This window comes from Malurus melanocephalus, unplaced genomic scaffold (genome assembly GCF_030028575.1).
Source record: "Malurus melanocephalus ecotype Western Australia unplaced genomic scaffold, MMel_1.1 scaffold_231, whole genome shotgun sequence".
Classification (NCBI taxonomy): Eukaryota; Metazoa; Chordata; class Aves; order Passeriformes; family Maluridae; genus Malurus; species Malurus melanocephalus.
In genome coordinates, this window is record NW_026623463.1 from 795,141 (window position 1) to 814,957 (window position 19,817).

The 19,817-nt window shown below is 44.0% G+C and overlaps 1 protein-coding gene across 1 annotated transcript; it reads left to right on the forward strand.

Annotated features, from left to right (window-relative positions):
* The first annotated feature begins 609 nt into the window (after positions 1 to 609).
* CBY2 (chibby family member 2) lies at positions 610 to 16,944 on the forward strand. The gene is made up of 2 exons (XM_057374728.1): positions 610 to 828; positions 3,286 to 16,944. Exon 2 carries the CDS (start codon positions 3,432 to 3,434, stop codon positions 4,377 to 4,379), a length of 948 nt encoding a protein of 315 aa, XP_057230711.1. The 5' UTR covers positions 610 to 828; positions 3,286 to 3,431; the 3' UTR covers positions 4,380 to 16,944.
* The last annotated feature ends 2,873 nt before the right edge of the window (positions 16,945 to 19,817 follow it).

Consider the following 19,817-nt stretch of genomic DNA (forward strand, 5'->3'; position numbering starts at 1 on the left):
CTTGAGGCTGATGTCAACTTTGTAATTTTCTCTGGAAAAAAAATTAAGTGCTGTATTTATTATTCAAGAACCCTGATTAGAAAAAAAAATCCACTTCTGAAATATGTAGCAAATAAGAAAGACTTCATTAGAAATATAAATATGTGGAAGTGGGAATGGCTGCTGCAAATAATATCGAAACTTGCAATGCATGAATGCCCTGTATATTCTATTTTCTTCTTAACAGGGCTCAGTGATGGTCTGCTCTTAAACTCATAGTCAAAGAAGAGCTCCAAGCTCCAAGGAGTTGTCCTTGGAAAATAACTTCAACTCTCACAGCACATACAAGGAAGTGATTTTTTTTATGTATCAATATCAGTTCAGCAACAAGCACAGTTTGAAGATTCAGAATAAAAGCAAAATTTGTTTAAGRGGGTGTGATGGAGAAAGAATCCATCCAAACTGTTCTCAGTTATGAGTATCAAAGGGAGATCGGGAAGTCTGAGTTCAGAAAAGGGCATGGGAGCCAAGCTAGCAGGAAGGTCATTTCCATGAGAAATAACCCAAAAGAGCAGYGCTGGGAAAAACAAAAGCCAGACTTGTGAGGACAGAGGGGAGGGAGCKCGGAAGTTGGGCTGTGCAGGGAGGGTGTGCAGGAGCTCCAGCCCCTGATCAGCATGCAGGTGGCTGCTTCTGGGGCAAGGTCCCTGCTGGTGCTCACATCAGCCTCGGTCCCCTGTCCCCTGCTGTGATCCCGCTGCCTCTGGACACCCCGACAGCAGTGAGACCCCAGACTGGGCTGCTCCGCTCTACGGTGGGGAGAAGGAACACCACTGGGTCGCTGAGAAGGTGAGCATGTGCTGGGTGTGTAATGTAGCGCTCCCAAATTGCCCAGCTTGTCTTGATTTGGTGTGGCTTTCCCTCCAGCTGGCTACCTTGCCCATCCACCAAGTTGCCCAGCATTTCCTGGGATTATTCAGAGATGGGGGGAAATTTATATGGGAGGCACTAAGAACTTGAAGTGTCTCTCTGAAGCCCGGGTCGATGTCTCCGCTGCAGTGCAAAAGAGCTGACAGAGCCACTGTCAAGTTTAATTGTCCCCAAGATAATGTCCTTCAAAGTCATACATATTATACAGGTCTGTTTATCCTGGAAATATGCAATCTAAACACTTCATCTGTAAGTGACTTTAGGAATTGTAGCAGCTTGTCCATGTGCACAGCGGCACATGGATCTGGGTTCTGCTGCTAGGTTTGCTTTGCATCTTCCCTTCATATTTAAGGGTCTATTCCCTCTGTGGCTGATTTGCCCCCTATCCCTTCATCCCCCACCCCACCCTACTCCCATTTTGGGACTGGGGACCCCAATGGAATTGGATGTGTTGAAAAGGCTGCAGTGGAAAGGATGCCAAGGGGGGAGTGATGCATGGCTCTGGATATAGTGTAGTGGAAACAAAAACGTCCAAAACAGAGTTTTTGGGGAAATCCTTTTTAGCAGAGGAATGATTTTATGAAAACACAAGTCTAATGAGAGATAAAGCAGAAGGTGATGTGGAAGACAACMCTGGAAGTCAGATGGAAACCCTGTTGCAATAAAATCAAGTGTGACTGCAAACAGACCTATATTGCAATAGCTCTCCCCTACATGAAAGWATTTTGGATTTTAAACAAAGCAGTAATTTTATGACTGCTTGGACAAGCTTGGGAATGGAGCGCAGGATGCATCTATGGATGCTGGCTCTCAGAAGTAACTCGGAGGAGCCCAGAATTGTGGTGCTGTTTGGTGGAAATGACAGGGGAAAGGGAGAGCAAGAGGTTTTGTAAAGGAGAGGGCAGCAATAGGAAAGGGATGCACAATGTGATGGCAGTGCTGGAGGCTATGAGGGGCCTGTGTGTGGTGTTCATCCTCTGCTTAATGCTTGWGGTAGAGGTATGAGGGCAAGATTCATGAAGGTAAAACTCTCTAAAACTCTCCTCAGATAGAAAAGCAGAACTGGGCTTTACAAGGGATAAAAGGGAGGCTGGGAGACCTCAGCAGGGGGAGAGGAGTAGACCTGAGTGAAATTTGACAACTAACTTCTCCTTTTATTTTACTTTTTTTAACTACAGAAAAGCACATTTGTGCTGTTAGAAACACTGAGCAGAAACCCTGAGAATTCCAGCAACTTGTTTATAAAAAATAGTTCAACCTCAGTCCAAATAACTTCATCATGAAAATCATATAAATTTTATTCTGTTAAAACTGCAGAAAAATAAGCTTTTCTTTGGCACAAAACAATATTTTTTGATTGTTTGGTTGGCTGCTTTTTTGTCGTGTTGAAGACTGAAAKCCTTCATTTGCCCCAGTTCACTTGTGGCTAGAAGGTGATTTAAACTGCAATATTTTGGGTACAGGGAAGGGGGGAAAAGCCTTCAACAGATAAGTCTGAGGTTTCTGTGTCTGAAATGAGAAGCATTAGAGGTTTGGCCCTGCAGTATGGATTTTAGAGATGAGTTTTCTGATGATGTGAAAAAGAGGCAGATGGACTGTAGGAAAAAGATAAGCAATCACTATTGCAGGGCTGGAAAGCAAGAAAAATAACAGAGCKATCAAAGGATATAAAGAAGAAGAGTGACAGGAGAAATGAGAATGAAAGATGGAGAATTATCTATGGGTTGTGACAGGTTTTGGACCTGGTGATGGGGGCTTGTCAAAAAGCCACGCAAAGAGCAACAAAGCTGTCTTGGTCCTGATGTCCCAAGACTTTGGTTTGGAGTTTCAAATTATCTGTGCATARTGTGCATTTTAAGATCAAAAAGCAAAGCTGCCACTGCATTTTTGTGGCATCCTGTTAACACAGGCTACTCAGTTATCARCAAGAAAAACTTGCTCTTAAGGCCAGCTTTTTCCTATGATCCTTTAGAAATGCTTTATTTTTGAAAAGTTTGTTTCAGCTTCGTRACAATTTTTAATGTGTTTTTCTGTCAGTCATTTGGGAACAAGCTACTGTGAGGCAGAAAATAGAAAATATTCTTGCGTTTACTCCCTTACAGGTGTGTAAAAATGAGGTAGAGAGATAAAGGGATAGTCCATGTTTTTATATGGAAGCTTTTAATGCTGCCACAGAGCTGGTTTATCTACCAATGCAAGTTTTCTCAGCTTCTACCCAATACGTATCTGCTGTATTCGTTACTTTTCAGCATCAAAGGGGCAACTCCATCKACTGTGAGAACTGATTTATTCGCATGTTCCTGTCATTAGTGTAGCTTGATTCTGATTTGGAATTTTGGCAGTAAGTCTGTGCATTTGTGTTCCCTGTTCTTTCAGTCCTAATCAAGCTTCTGCAGCCCCACCGTGTCACCAACTCCTTGGCAGTGTCCTCTTGGGGAAGTCYTGGGAGAAGCCTTTTCAGACAGTCCTCCTCAATCTGCTGAARGAGGGCCACGTCTGCCTTTGATCAGAGGAACCCGAGCATGCAGCACRCAGAGCCCGACACACACGGTGTCACCCCCTGGGTGAAGCCCAGGGATGAGATGTTTGTCTTCATGGATGGGAAAAGGGCGAGTGACATCCACTGCCAGACACCCATTGCTTCCCACCAGAAACTCTTCAGCAAGGAGGCAMAGAATGAGTGGAGCATCTGGGAGGAGAACAGAGCACTCTGGCAGGAAAACCAAGTCCTCTGGATCAAAAACAGGATGCTCTGGGAAGAAAACAAGGCCCTGCAATATCTCCAGTCACAGAGCAAAGCTGTCCAGGTAATTTACACTGATGCTGCTCAGCAAAGCCTCAAGAACAAAAATAATACATTTAAACTCTTCCAGGAGAGGAACACAGGCTTTCAGCTAGGCAAAAAAGCTCTCCAGGCGGTCCAGGAAAATAATAAAATCTTTGAGGATTTCCAGCAGGAGAATGAAACACTCCCTGTTACCTGGAAAGTCCAAAAAGTCATCCCAGTCCATGATGGGAGCAAAGATGCCAGCTCAGGTCTTCAGAAGAACACTGACCCCATGGCAGCTGTGGAAAAAGGTAACCCTGRCCCCATCCCCCAGCAGATACCTGAAGGTAAAGAGGAGAGCACTATTCCAACTCAGAATAATACCCAGTCTGCCCCAAGAATGCAGGGTGAGAATGAAATCCTCCGGGTTCTCCAGGACTTAAGTGAGCTTCTCCACACCTTCCTGAAAGTGAACCATCCCCATGGGGAGAAACAGTGCTGTCAGAATCTGTGGGATGTGAACAGCTCCTTCCAAGAAGATTACAATAAACTGAAACTGCAGCTGAATGCTGTGAAAAACACCGTGTCAGACATTACAGCTCAAATGGAAATGCTGGAGAARGAGATCATTGCCATCACTTCCCCGGGACATGGAGAAGCAGGACAGAAGCTGGCAGCTGAGCATCAGCTTGGAGATATATGAAGCTTGGTGCTAAGAACTGCTAGTCCAGTTCCTGGAAAGCTTCCCCCCTTTTTCAGGAAACCTGATAAAATGCCAATAGATCCTGAAGACATCTGGGAAATATGGTGTTATTCTGAAATTTTCTTGCACTACTTAGATATATTTCACCTTCTGCTTATATGGCTGACTGTCATCAATTTGCCTAGTGTCAGGAATCATGTTTTTCACTGTTTTTTTTCCCAAAGTTTCTGATAATAGGGCCTAGATTTTCAGAAGGAAATTGCTTCAGGATGTCAGCTCTGATTACAGTGAGAAGTAGCCAAGGACATGCTCACAGTCTCTGCTACAAAGTGTTGATAAATAAAGAAGGATCCCTCCTCACAGATACCATGGTGGGGCTGCAGGAGAGAATTGAGCAGGCAGCAGGACATATCCTGCACTGAGCATTTCTTGGATGCTCAGAGAAGGCAGGTTTTCAGCTGCCCCAGAGCAAGCAAGCAGGTTGCCAAAAGCAGCATTTTGATGGCTTTTCCATGGTTTAAGGCAGTGTTTAGATGGGCATCTGCTCCCAACATAATGGACAAGCCAGTCTCCAGTGATCTGCTGAYGCAGGAGATGAGAGCCTGTTGATGTGCTCAGGTTTGAAATTCTGGTCTAGTCTCAATTGTGTGACCAGAGTGGCTGGAAATGCATTTTCCTCTGTCTTGGACAGCCCGRATGCAGGGCACTTTGTCACAATCTTTCAGGCAGAGTACGGGAACCTTTAGGTAATCTGACAAGACAGATGCAAGGAGACTTCTGCAGAGCAATTGTAGGAGCATTACTGTAAAGCAAAAGAGAGGTTACTGTGAGGTTTATCTCTTGCAACAGGACCCCAAAAGCAGATTGTCACTCTAGTTTAAAGGTCTCTAAGTGATTTGGCACCAAATTTCCTAAAGCATGAACAATCTTTCACCTCATATTTCACTCAGACWACACCACGCCAAGTGCAAGTGATGAATGTTTACTTCAGAAGCTTAAAACAACAGGCATTTTCTTCTGCTCTGAGGGCTTTGGGATGCTGAAGCAAATCTCTCTTGCATGATGCTGAAGGGCTGGCTCTCAGTGGTGCAGGTAGGGCTGCATGTGCAAGGATCAGGTGAGAAGAAGAGGAGCAATGTTTATTAACAGGTGGATATGCAGACAGCAAGGTACTCCTCCTTAATGACTGTATCACAGCTATAAATAGATAAATACCTCAGCACCATGCTGGGRAACATGTTCATGCTTCTGTGCTTTCAGATGTGCTGCTTTTCTTCTTGCCATCTTCCTCACTGGGTCTGAACATAATATTTGGTAAGAGGGAGAAATAGGACTATGAAGACCCTAATGCAGGGGTTTGGAGGAGGGCAGCAGCAGTAAAAAGCTCTGATCATGTGTTCTTATCTTAACAAACTGATTTGTGTCCTGTTAGAAGAAATAAACCTATTTCTTTGCCACTGGTCAGGATACTGAGTCCTGCCATGTCCCTATATGTGGGCAGGAAAGACACTTGGGAGTGCATCTTTCCTCCAGGTGTTTGGGAGGAGTCATATCCCCTCATGCCAGGTGTCCATCCAGGACAGGACATCCAGATCCCAGCTAGTTTCCCTGGGCTTCCTTTCTATCCTGTTGGAAGGAAAGGGCACCTTCAGGCTGTGATTTATCTGACTTTCATTATACAAAAAGTAGGCAGTGTCACCAGCTGGAGTCCCTTTTTCATCTCTGTTGCCTCTATAATTACTTTGAGGACAATTAGCTCCGACTTAGACATTTGGTTTGGAGCTCTCTGAGTGAGAAGCTTGGCAGTCCCAGGCAGAGGAGGTGCTTCATCAAGTGGTGAAGTGGCACAAGCTYGGGAATGTGTCCCAGCCCTTGGCTTTGCTTTCTGTGTGATGCCTTCATTAAGCAGCTGACTCGGATCTCTCCATTGTGTGGAGAAATTATTACTTTGTGAATAAAATTGAGTTAGTTTGGGCAGAGCTTAAATGTCATGAGCACATGTAGGATCCTGGGGGGAACAAGCTGCTTCTCCTGAATGCTAATGGTGTTCCTGGAGGGAATTAGGTTTTGTGACTCCTTTGCACTTTGATCATTGCTTTGGATCTTTGATTTTCCTGGTTATAAAAGAGTCTATACCTGGTGTATATTTTTTGGCATCTCTCACAGAGAAGTTSAATTGCTCCTTCCTTCAAGGCTTCTGAAGTCTGTCATGTGAGATGACAATGCCCATGATTGCCCAGTGCTTAATCTTGAGGAGGGCTCTTTGCTGTTCAAACTCTCACAGTTCCAGAAGGTACCAAATCTCGAGATTTTGTTACACACCAGAGGGACTCGATGGCAACCGTGGAGGATAATTCCTGGGTGGTGCAGGAAAGGCAGATGATCACGAGTATTGCTTGATCAGTTAATGCTGAGGGYACAGAAGGTGAGATCTGATGGAGCTGCCGGCAGAGTGCCACAGGACTGCACAGGGACAGTGCCAAGTACAGCACATTTTCTGCACAATTCCGTGTCCCCAGCCAGTTCCAGTAACTACTTCAGTGGGGGSCATCCTAGATGTCTCCATCTCTAGAGTGAATGCTGTGACAATGGATGGACTCACAGCTTTTGCGCCCTATTTAAGGAACAAATGAAAGAAAAGTGCGAAGCAGGCATTTACAGGAAGAACTTATAAAATTTAGGCAGCTTTGGGAAAAAAAGAGGTAAGTTTAACACATTTTCCTAGTCTGTTCACTGGTTTACAAATCCATGGAAACTGGTAGCTATTGTGTCTTGAAATCATGGATGTCATTCTTATAGTGCATAATTTACCTTTTGCAAAGAGACAAACTTTCCATCTCTCTTCTTATTCTTGCTGATTAGCCCCTTATTTTTGCACTACTCATTTATCAGTAYTGTTTTTGGAAAGCTGGATTTTTGGCAAGGTCAGCATCAGCCTTTTACTTCCCTGTAAATTGGATTATTGCCTCTAGCTGGGCTCTGTGCAAATGCTGACTTTCCTGTTCTCATTTCTTACTAGACAGTCTAACACATCTGGGTTTGTGCTGTGTTCGTAGAACACCCACTYGGCCTTTTGTGCTCATCTTAGCAGCCCCTCCACATCCCCCCATCCCTAAATTGCAATTTAGGAATTTTTTCAAAGTGTTTTCAGCTTTCTTGGGCCCTGTTAGCTGCTGAAGACAGTTTTCCCAGAGTTTTGCTTGTGATTTCGTGATGTTGAGGATGTGCTTCAAAAGTTGTGGTGCTGGCCAAAAGCCACGCTCTCCRTGGTGGTGCAGACTGTTTGTTGGTGCTCTCAGCAGCCCAGTTTATTCTTTCCCAGGGTCAGTTCCAGTTTGCCTCAGAATTAGCCATCAGCATTCATTTAAATGCAGGATGTGATGAAAGTCTTTTACTCAACCTTTGTGCTGAACCAGAACTAGTCCTGGTTCCTCTTTTTTTGRCATCTAATTTGAGAACAGACTACTCAAAACATTCCTGCAGTGAGGTGCAAAGAGGAGGGAGATAAGTTCCATGACAAAAATCTTTCTTATGGTGGCCATYGGCTGGTTTTAAAGCAGGCAACTTTAAAACTTTGCCACGTTTTCCAAAGTGGTATTCATCTACCTAGGTGGGGGCACTTAAATGAAAGAAACTGAGACCCATGGTCACCTGAGGTCTCTTCTGCAGCTGGTGGAGGTAGGCAGGATTGCCAGAGGRTACAGGATTTTCTCTGCTGGCTGCAGAGAGCCTGGAGGGGCCAAAGCTGGGTRGAAAGGATCAAGGCCTGAGACATGGTCACACCTTTTGATGAATGGCTGAATGCAGAGCTTTGGATGGAACTGAGGGGGAAAAAATGAGAGTTTAGGACTTTTGGAATAAGGGGTAGGCAGCTCAGGGGGAACACTAAGATGTTGTGAGGCTATGCAGGCAGAAATTAAAAGGGTCAAATCCCAAATAGAACTTAATCTGGTTACTGTAATAAGAAATATTTTTATAAATTCATCATCAACAAAAAGAAGGCTAAGGAGAATCTTAATCCTTAAGTGGATATAGGGGGAAACAGTGAAAAAGGATGAAGAAAATACTTCAGGTACTTTAATGCCTTCACTGCTTCAGATTCTAATAGTAAGGTCAGCTGTTCTCAGGGTACACAGCTCTCTGAGGTGGAAGACAGGGACAGGGAGCAGAATGAAGCCCCCATYATCCAAGGGCAGCTAGTCAGTGACCTGCCTCATCAGTGGAATGCAGCCTCAGTCAGTTTGCAGAGGATACCAAGCTGAGTGGGAGTGATGCTCTGCCAGAGGGCAGGAAGGCTCAGCAGAAGRATCTGTGGGCACGCTGAATCGATAAACTAGGCCAGTTGTGTGAGGTAACAAGGCAAAATTCTGGGCCCTGCATTTGGGTCAGAACAACCCCATGCAGCCCTACAGCCATTCAGGCAGCCTCAGAGTCAGGGATTAGGCACCAAGAATGTTTTTAGCATTGCAACTGAGGGTTCTGTCCTGTGCCACTTGAAGACTGTGGCAAAACTCCAGCTGAGCTGAGCGTCAGCAGGGCAGAGGATTGTAGGCAGAGTGCACAATTAGTAGAAGCAAATATCTCCAAATTTGTTTCAAATATATGCAKTTTGGTTTTTCAGTCTTACTCCTCTGGTTTTATAGATTTTTTTTTATGCTTTCGGTGAAAAAAAGGTGAAATCGCAAAACTTTCAAATCAACAGAAAAATATAATTGGCAAAAATGTTTTCTAAATGCAAATTGAACATCTTCCTTTTGATAGTGGGCTATGCCAAACCTCTAACATACATCTTTGATCTTACGGCAGTGTCTGGAGAAATTRTGGGATTCTAATATGGAATAATAGATTCTCATCAAGACTTCTAGCTTTAGGAAATTGTTTAATCTCCATTCTCAGTGGCTGTTTCTTTGATCCAGCTTGTCTGAAGGGTCCCAAGTGCTGGAAAAACAGCTCACCAGCTCAGAACAAAGCTGATTATGTAAATTGTGCATTAAGATTCAGTTTCAATTTAATTTTATTCTGTAAATAAATATCCCATTAACATCCATCTGTTAAAAGTCAGGTAAAACATTTTCAAAACCTCCATTGCTATGGCAGATGTGACTGTACCATAAATAGCAAAGGTGTGGTGGTATGAGRATGTCAAAGTATAAACTGTGAAGCACATTTTAAGAAGTAATGAAGGTGATAACATTTAATTATAACAAAAGAGACCTTGTCTGATTGAGACAGACAGGGCTTCCATTTGTGTTGTTCAGCTTGCATTATGCAAGATCACTGTCTCCAAGATCACTAATAATTATAGCTCATTAATTCACTTAAAACAGAAAAACATTTCAGCTGAAGGTCATTACTGAATTATGTCCAAACCTTTTGCTTAATATCTTTTTGCTTCAACAGCTTACTTGAGAGTAGTCATTTTCCCTTTGTCTAGCTGGTAGTTTACTGCCAACGCTGTTAATAGATTGTACTGATCATGAACAGAATGATGAACCCTGTCAGGTTTTCTAAATTAGTCTTCAAAGAGTGTGAGAAGGTTCAAGTGCTCTTAACCCATAGTTATTTTTAACTATTTTAAAAGTCAGAGATTTTATACGCACTGAGAAAGAGCACTCGACAAGGAAGCAACCAAGGGATTGGAGCAAATTTCACTTATACTGGAAGTATAAAACTATGTATGTGTGTCAGCTGGATATWAGAAACAGGTTCCTTATATATTCTTAAACATCCTGAAGGAGGAATTGTAACAATGCTAATTTAATTCCTTAAAGAGAATGGAAAATTATTTTCCCTGTCACATAGAGGAATGCTTAGGGGTAGTGTATTKCTGCACATCTCTGAGATGGAACAAGCAAGGAGAAATTACAATTCTTCAAGGTGCTGTCAGACTTGAGCACAACATTCCAGTCTTATGCTATTCTACCTAAGCTCCTTGTTTATGGAAATCTGCACCATATGTGCAAACCCTCCCTGCTTGGCGGAAGCTGGCCTTAGGCATAAAATGACGTGCCTGTAAATACCTAATTGTTGATACAACAAAATGCCATATGCCATGCAAAAGCTGGCAGTCTAATCCCTGGTAAAACCAGCACTGCATTGAAACCTTTTTATCAGAGCAGATAAAAGCAGAGTCTGGCATCAAGTTTCAGGAAAGGTTTACTGCTCAGTTTAAGTGTATTTGCAAATCCAAGACAGCTCCGTGGTCCTTCAGGTATCAGATATCACAAGGTATGTCCTCATTCCWGTCCAATTTTCCAAAGAAGGTGTGAGGTCATGGGGATTGTAGATGCAGCTGAAGAATATGGCTGATACTACAGGCTCTTCCCATGCACCAGTACGCAGCAAGTCTGTTTGGACTGTACATTTTCTCAGCTCTCTTAGGTTTTTTATCATCACTTGGATTTTATGGCGGTGTGGGTGTTGGTCAAGAAGCAGAGGGTCATGCAGATTTGATCACCTTCCATGTTCCCAGCTGTCACAGGTGAAGTTGGATTAGAAAAGGGATGTTATCCCACCTCATCAGGCCAGASCTCTGATTGGGCATAAGGACACCTAAATGGCCTTGAGTTTTGCCATATTTCAACAATTCAGGAAATGGTTGGATATGGGCTATGAACCATGGAATCGTTTGGGTTGGAAGGGACTTCTAAGACCATTGAGTCCAATCAAGGCCAGTATGGCTGKCTCTTGAATAGCCACCCATCTCTCCCCTTCTCCACTATACCTGTAGGCACATCTTGGACAGAGACAGGTTCTCCATCACATKTTCTCTAATACTCCCAGGCTGCAAAATACCAGAAGTCTGGAGAAATCAGACTGTCATAAGGAAGGGTACCTTGAGCATCATCACTGCCAGCAAAGCTTTGCTCAGGTGTGGYCTGAGATACCCTGAGGGGTTTCTTGGCTCTAACTCCAGTGTGAAATACAACACACCATTATAACCCYGCTTAACAAGGTGTGACACTCCTTTTATGACATTATTCTGCTGAGAATGGCAGTGGGGGAAGCAGCAAGTGACTCTGCTAGAGAACATCTCCAGAGCTGGAGCCTTAGATGAACCAAGGCTGGCCAGGAAAGTTCTCCTTTTCTGGCACTGACACCAAATATTCTGTACGTGGACAAAACTCAGAATCTTCACGGGAATATAAAAAAAAGAGAGCATGGATGTACACAATCCATGAAACTGCTCCAGGCAAATATACAGTCACAGACAAAGCATTTGTTGCACAATCTGTACTCTTTTACAACATGTCATGTGGTCTAGTTCTCAAGATTCAGACACAAAACTTAACTTGTCTGAAAAAAAAAAAAAAGCATCTCCCTCCTCTTGACAGCCCATGTTGCAGCTTGGCTCAGCCTCTCTGCTCATGATATGACACAGTAGTTACCCATTTTCTCATCATCTTCCTAATCTCTCCTCAAATCCTTGTCCAGTCTCATCCCTTAAACCTCARGAACCTTATCTGGGACAAGTTACCCTAAGTAATGTAGCACACATGTTGAAATTGACACTTTTCTGAAGGATGAGGTTCCTGGGGACTCTCAGATATGTCATTGCTATTGTCTGTATTTGCAACTGGGCTTGGATTTCACATAATTTTAGGAAAGTAGTTGAATACTAAACTGATCAGGGTTATTTCTGTTATATATATTTTTTTCTTTTTGGCAGGGAATAAAAACTTGCTGTAGCTGATGGGTTTTCCATCTTGCAGCAGGCAGAGAGCAGTCAGACTTCTGGGGCTGGGTGGGCTTGTTGAATGCCCCTTCACCCCACACTCCCAAAGGGACATTTCCAATTCATTACGTGTTCCCTATCCAGAATGAAAATCTTTTTAAAAGAGGATTTTTAGAAGACACATGTTATTCTAATCAGATGCCTCTGTGAACTTTGCAGCAGAGAGGCCAGGGACTGTTGGCAAGCTTTATTGAGTATGACTTTAATGCATTGGATTAGAAAGCACTCAGTTTAGCTGGTTGTTTTTCCTGATTTGCTTGGCTACTCCAACYACCTTCCCCTCCCCCTTCTTTATTRTGATGGAGATGCCACGAAGCTGGCATGCAGAAAAGGCTTCATGTCAGCACATTCAGGGTCCTAAAGGCAAGATGCATCTGTGATTGCATAGCACAATGATGAACAGAATTCCAGGGCTTCCTAATTAACCTATCCAATTCATCTTCCGTCCTTATGGAAAATTGCGAGTTAAATACGAGAGAGGGGTAACTCAAGGCCTCATTTTCAGAAGGTTAGCCTTGCAATTTGGACAGCCTTGCAATCCTTTCCACTTGGGATTGAAATGCAAGCTCAGATAAAACTGTTGCCACCTTCAGCTATTTGCTGRGATAAATGATAGGGAGGAGAGAGGCGAGTACACAGGGAAGTGTTTCTCAAGTGCAAACATGGAGCTACAGATTTTACAGGGAAAAAAACGTCATCAGGCAAAAGGGAGGGCCAGGCCTTGCCTTGTTTGAAATGTTTCCTCTTACTAATGTAGCTTTGAGATTTCTACCACTGCAACTTGTGCAAATCTGTAGGGTGCATGCAGCCACAGAGCTGTCACTCCAATGCAGTGTGACTTAACATAGATGTAGCTCAGAAGTGCATAGGTGTGGAGGGCTGTGCTATGCTGGTAGGGTCTGCCACCTTCTTTTAAACTTCCTTCATTCCCAGCAGGACAGACTTGCTCAGACGTGGACCTGTACTAATTTTTGTGCATAGGAAAAGCAGCCAGGTATGGCTGAAGTCCCTTGTGTTTGCCTGCAGCTAGCTGAGTTCTCCATGAGAAGGGAGACACCATGGTAGAAAAGTCAGTATATTGTGATTCAGTGTGGGTTGCAAAGAATCTTCCCCCCTGGAGCCGACAGACATGCTACTTCTGGCCCTGCAAGAAGTGATTTGCAGGATGTGTGATTTAGGCAAAGGAACTGATGAGAAGCCCCCTTCCCAGGATTTGCACCCTCCTGGCATGTCAACCCTCAGATTTCAAAGCTTTACCTCACCCACTGCTTCCCTCCTCTTAGACCCTGCGTGTCCCACCACAGCAGCACCCAGGAACAGCTTTGTGCTGCCCCACTACACTGCGGGAGGGGAACACATGGTTTTGAGAGAGAAAGAAGGCAAAGGAAAAGAGAGGGACAGGGAGGGAACTGTGGGCCRTCCCTAGGACTTGCTTCCAGCCCCATGGCTATGACAGAGGGACAGGGAGAACCCGCTTCTTATGGGAGAGATGGGRTGAAGGCAGAGACCAAAAGGCAGCTGCTGGGTAATTATTTATTCTTTTTTTAATTTTTACAATGCTTTAATAAAGGATATCCTCAATTACAGTCTCCAGGAAAGGGATTTAAACATGTAAAACAGTCTGCAGACATATCCATTTTACCTTAGGGCTTGACACGCCCTGGAAGATGGCCAGGCTCCTTGACAACTTCTTGGATTTTCAGGAAGGGACTCAGCTGCCTGCTGCATTCAGCCATGGGGAAATGAGTCTGGGGGCTTGGGCTGCAGCACTGCAGCCTGTCACAGAGCTTGAGCATTGCTTGGGATCACCTTGTTTGCTGGGAGATTGTTCCTCTACAGCAATGGCTTTCCTTTCTGCCTGTTGTTAAGCTAACCGATAGCTGTGCCATGWAAATATCTCAGGGAATATTGTGGTTGGAGTTTTCCCAGCCATTTGAGCTCTCTTGTTTCCTCAGCACCACAGCTTCACCATCCCACATTATTTGAGCAGGCTGTGTTGCACTAGCACAGCCAGCAAGAATGGAAACAAGGCACTTGTGAAAATAAACTTATCAGAGGTAAAATGAAGGTGAAAAGGCACAATTCTTCATGCTTGGTTAATTTTTTTTTTTTTTGGATCACCCATTCCAAACATAATTCCACATTATTACACAAAAATGAGCCATATATAAACGTGTATATGCACACACATGCACACACATGCACAAACACATATGTAAATATATATATGTGGAATTCAGTATAAAATTTCCATATTCTTTAAGTGTCCAGGAATAACTAACTAACCAACTAACTTACTAAATAACTAAAGACCTTGTAAGATGGGATTTTTTAATGTTTACAATGGATAGCTGTGCTCAGCCATGCAGCAGTGAGACTGGTAATGGATAGCCTCAAAAACACAGTCCCAACAATACTTACACGGCACTTTGATGCTTCACAGTGAGCTGAAAACACAAATAAATCCCATGAACTGAACAGCTTGGTAGCACTGCCTGCCTCTTTCAAATGGATTACGAGGGAAGAAATGCTGCCWCTATGAGCAAACTGGCTTCAGTTTTTTCCTGAAGAAAGAAATCRATGACTTGAGGTCAAAGTCAAAAATACGCGATTCTCAAGTTTTAAGGAAAAGATTGGCTTACCCATGAGGGAGGCTGTGGAGACCCATCATGACCAGTGTCCAGCATGGGTGCAGGGGTTCTGCTGCCACCACTACCTACACAGGGGKCCTGTGGCAGAATCCCCTGAGTGATGCTTTCCTTGGATATAAAGGAAGCCACAGCAATTGCTTGAGATATAAATRTCTACATTTTAAGCAATAAAGCGGGGTGAGAGATTCTGATTCCTCATGCTAGAACATTTGTTGCTGCAAAGTGCAGCTTTCTGCATAAAAAAAGCTGACAATGGCAAAAAATTGAAGAGATTCCACACTACTGTTAATTTCCCTTCTCTCTAGGAAGAGGTAGACACCATCCTGAGACTTTCTATCCTGAGAGTGTTTACAAGCCATTCTACTAATAACCCATTGAACAGTAAATGCACATTTATGTACTCTGTACTCTTTGTGTACAGGATTTAAAGCAAACCAGTTCAGTCCACAGAAAATTCAGCTGGGAAATCAAAGTGAAAAATAAAAGAAAGGTGACTATTTTTGCACTGTCTGTGACAAGGACTCAAATGAAACTCCGGTATGACATTTCACTAATATAAAACTTGCAGGAGAACTAGCAAAAAAACGGTGATGGGTCAGTGACACACATTTCTTCATCCCTTTTGGATCCATGTGTATGGAGCTCCACACAACCTCACAGTTTCCCTGTGCTTCTGGGACTGATACTACTGCTGATGCTGAGAAGTGTTTCTGTGTGATCCATGTTAGCAGTGTCATTGCCTAATATGAAATTTGCTTTTATGGAGAAACTCTTGGAGAAATTAAGTTGCGAGCAGCCAAGCTTGAAGCAATACTGTAAAAGGCAACAACTGTTCCTTGCAGTGTTATACATGTTTCAGAGCAATATACTGTAGTTTTAAGGGCAGATGACAAAAAAATACCTTTGCTGAATTTTTCCCTTYTTCTTTAGCACCTTAGATAAATGATAACCTTTCTTGCACTCCTTTTTCCTCAGAGTGGATCTATCATTTTAAATTTCATGGTATGTTGGAAAGAAAAAAATCCCAAAAACAAATTACAAAATAAATCTACTGGGGAAAACAAAATGATGGATGGTCCCTCCAGAGAATTCTGAATGTTAGACATGTTTACTTGATTTCATGGGCAATACAGTTTTAAGGTGGTCAGAGATACCCTGATGTATTACAGGCACGGCAGTTCAGGAATGAAGGTTTGGTTTTGAATTTTCACTTCARTCTTTTTTAATTCTGAACAAAACAAACAAACAAATAAGAAACCATAAAAAGCAGAAAGAAAAAAAGAAGAAAAGCTCAGGTAATAACATATTTCCTGGACTTGAGCCTGTCAAAGCACATAGCCCCCACACTGGAGGCTCACACACTGTCATCTGAGCGAGCAGTAAAAGTGGAGACAAGCACTGAGCATAAAATTAACAAATCACTTCAGTCTGACAGGCCTGAAGTTTACTTTTCATGCAAAGCATGACCAGTACTCAGAAAGAGGGCACCATAAGTGACAATCCTCCAGGATGCCTTCAGTCTTGTTTTCTCGCTGGTGACCTTGGAAAACAATTGCATGTTCTCCTAAAGTGCATATCACAGCTCAGCAAGAAGTTTCGAGCTCAGTGTCAGAGTAGAGTGAATTCAAATGGACCTTAATTTTGTCAAGGACCTCAGATGATTAGATCTTTCCTTTCCCAAAAAAATTATCTATTTTGGACCAGCAGTGGCTGACACCAGGATTTTTAAGTCTCTTCACAGGGAGTTTCTTTCCTGGCTAACTGCTATGATGCAGCTCTTTATGGGGGACCAGAGACAATACACCTTATAGAAGAAGCTATCTCCCTATAATTACGGCAGAACTGGGAAAGGCCGAGAGGATATTCCCTATTTTGGATTCCAGGAACAGCAACAAGTGTCTCTTTGAGGCCATGTCCTTTCAGATGCACACAGATTTAACCATRCTATTCACGTGCAGTTTCTCAAACATGCGGGATTAGYGAGATGTGCTCCTAGCAGAGGTTCRTRGTGAYACCATCTCTGCGGGACAAGGGAGACATTTCCTGATCCTCAGTACCTCCATTTTGTTACAAGGCAGGCTCAAGCAACCTGAMTTGCAACTGTAGGATAGAAACCATCATGATCTGTCCCCAGTYGTGCTCTTTCCTTGGGTTCCTGGGATTTCTGTTGCCATCAGTAGAGAAGAATGATGTAGCTGCACACATGGGCTTCACCGCAGGACACTCTTGGGAACACTGACCAAGTCTGTCTGAATCCAAGCAGGGAGTTGTTGTGGGGGTTTCAAACTCAAATATGGTCTGTGCTGTCTCCAGTGAAGGCAAATAGGCACTTCAAGGTGCAAGGCCTCTCCTAGCCCAAGGCCCAGAAAGAGTCAGGTGAACAGATGCTAAATGCACCTGCTACTCCTTAAAGACAACTAAAGAGAGCTGGGAAAGATGACTGATCTGCTGGCACCCCAAGCTCTGTGAAACAAATCCCAGGCCCTTCTAGCCCAATTAGCAACACTCATTCCCTCCAGATCAGCTTCACTGATGGACAGCTGTGATGTTAGCAAGCCCCAGAGGTGGATCTGGTCATGTCCTAGCAAAGAGAAAACCTCTGTAAGGTGGGCGTGTGTATGTGTAGCAATAAAATCCTGTGAATTACTGGGTTTGTACTGAGTGCCTAATTAAGAGCACATGGTCCTGAACAGCAGGGTGTACTCCCTATGCAAAAAACCTCATCTCCAGCACCAAAGGAGGAGGGTAGGTGACTCCAGACATTGAAAGAACTGRGTTGTGATATGATGTGTCACTAGCAGCCAATGAACAAAACAAGTCTGAGCCCCCTCCCTCGCTCTTTGGTGGAAAGGGGGTGGTCAGGCTCTGGCCTTTCATCCAGGYAGACAATCTTTTGTACATCAAAGCCRTGTTTCTTTCCCAGGACAGTSACAGCYRTGGCCTGCAATGCATCATTCCCTGYCCTCATGAGCATACCTTGCAAGTGCATCCCACCAAAGACAAAGCTATTCAGGCTCGTCAAATCARGGAAATAATCATTACCTGTAAAATTACTGCAAGCTGATTTTCTCATTAAAATTTCATTARTGCCTTTGATTTTTTTCCCTGACTGTGCTAAATCCCATCTTTTGAAAAGCATCTCATTCCATTATATTTCCATTAACTCTAGGCACCATATTAATAGCCTGAAAATACAGGTTGGTGCATTTGTGCTGCTAATGAGCATTGCCCTCCCCTTCCCAAAACACAGCTATGCTGTGAAAAATAAATATTACTGCTAATGCTTTGTGTTCCTCCCATGGACATGTTTTAAAGACATCAGCAGGGTTTCCAGTTGATCTCAAAGGTCTCATATGTATTTGGTTTGGAAACCAAGTCACAGAGACTTATTATTGTCTCTATTTGAGCACAGTCGCAGCTGGGCTAACAAAAAAGAAGYGTCACATCAATGCAGGCTGCTACCTTGTCATCTTCTCCAGCCTTTGTGAAGGTTTTTTTCACAGGCAGAGGCTCATTCTGGTGCCCCTCAGCAGGGCTTGCTGACCCTTGCAGTGGCAGTGAGTCCCCTGCCCTGTGGTGACTGCACTTCTCCAGGAGAGTTTCTCTGATCCACTTTATACTCCAAAAGTGGCCTTTTCCTGCTGAAAGCTAGCAGCCCCATGTGGAGGCACTGGTGAGCACAGAGGCTTGAAAAACTGAGTGAAGCAAATTTGTCAAGGATGTGCCACACTGTGAGGAGGAAATATTGGCACCAGTGGGAGCTGGAAAAGGCCCCTCTGGTCTGTGGAGTCCCCTCCTGTTGCCTTGTGAGCCTGCYTCTGTTCTTGCTAAGGTGTCAGCCAGGGGAGAACGCCAGGGCTCTTACTGTCCCCAAGGATGGCAGAGGACACCAGAGAGGGGAGTGTTTCACCATGTACCAGCACTGAGCCTCCTCTGAATGCTTGCCCCACCTGCTGCCAGCTGTGCCGTGGGGCTGCCTCTGTCCCTGTCCCCACAGGACATTGGCCATTTCAGGCTCTGCTGTGAGCTGGGAGCTCCTTTTTACAGAGCACATAACTGCATCCTTTCAGAGTGCTGCCAAGAAAGCCGCCTTCACGGCCTGTCCCACTGACATTTAAAGCAGCTTCTACGGATGTTAAGATTTGGCTGGAACAGAGACATTGGGATCACTCCTGGTGTATGCAGATCATGCAGAATGGAATCGCATTTAAAAATCGCTCCTAATGACTGCACTACAAGAAGGCAGAGGGGCTGAAGTGCCCAGGCATGCTGGCATTCTCCTGACAGCGTGCCCTGCTTGCTGAGCATTCACACCTGTCTACATGGAAGCAAAAGTCTAAGGATTGCTTCAGTGTTTTGCAAAACACCACATAACCCCCAAGGGCTGGATAAAAACCCCTATGGTTGACCTCCCTGGCAGTGTGGGTAGTCTTAGCACACTAATGAGGCAATCAGAGAGCACAGAGCTCTGCTATGCCAGTCGCTGTGCTAGCAGCAGTGTTTATTTTCTTATKCTTTTCTAATTAGGGGGAGAGAAAAAGCAATATCCATGCCCGCTCTCTCCTGAGAGGAGATTGAATTTTAACGCATAACTTAAGGAAAAGATAGAGTTATCTTTTGTCRGGACCCAGACTAATCTCCCCTTTCCACGGGGAAGGATTAGGATTAGGGTGGTAGGATTTGCAGTTTTAATCAGAGGAGACTTGACAACTTTCATTGTCTGCTCCAGATTACTCCGGCGTCTCCATATCCTCCCATCCCTTTGAATAATGAGGAGCCATGGACAGAATCCTATCTTAGTGATACTGCTGGACTTTTAYGGCTTTGTGAAAATTGGCAGTAACTTAGGCTGCTGTCTCTCCTTTCAGAGAAAAATGAAGGTTTTGTTGGCACTGAGCTCTTGCCCTGCTCCCTTCAGTGACCCAAACGATCTGGAGAACTTAATAAATATTTTTCTGCTGCTGGTGAGAAAAGCAGGTCCAGTCCTGCCTGACTCGATGGATTATTGAGAGAGGAGAGGAGAGAGAGGAGAGGGAGAGGAGAGAGAGGTTC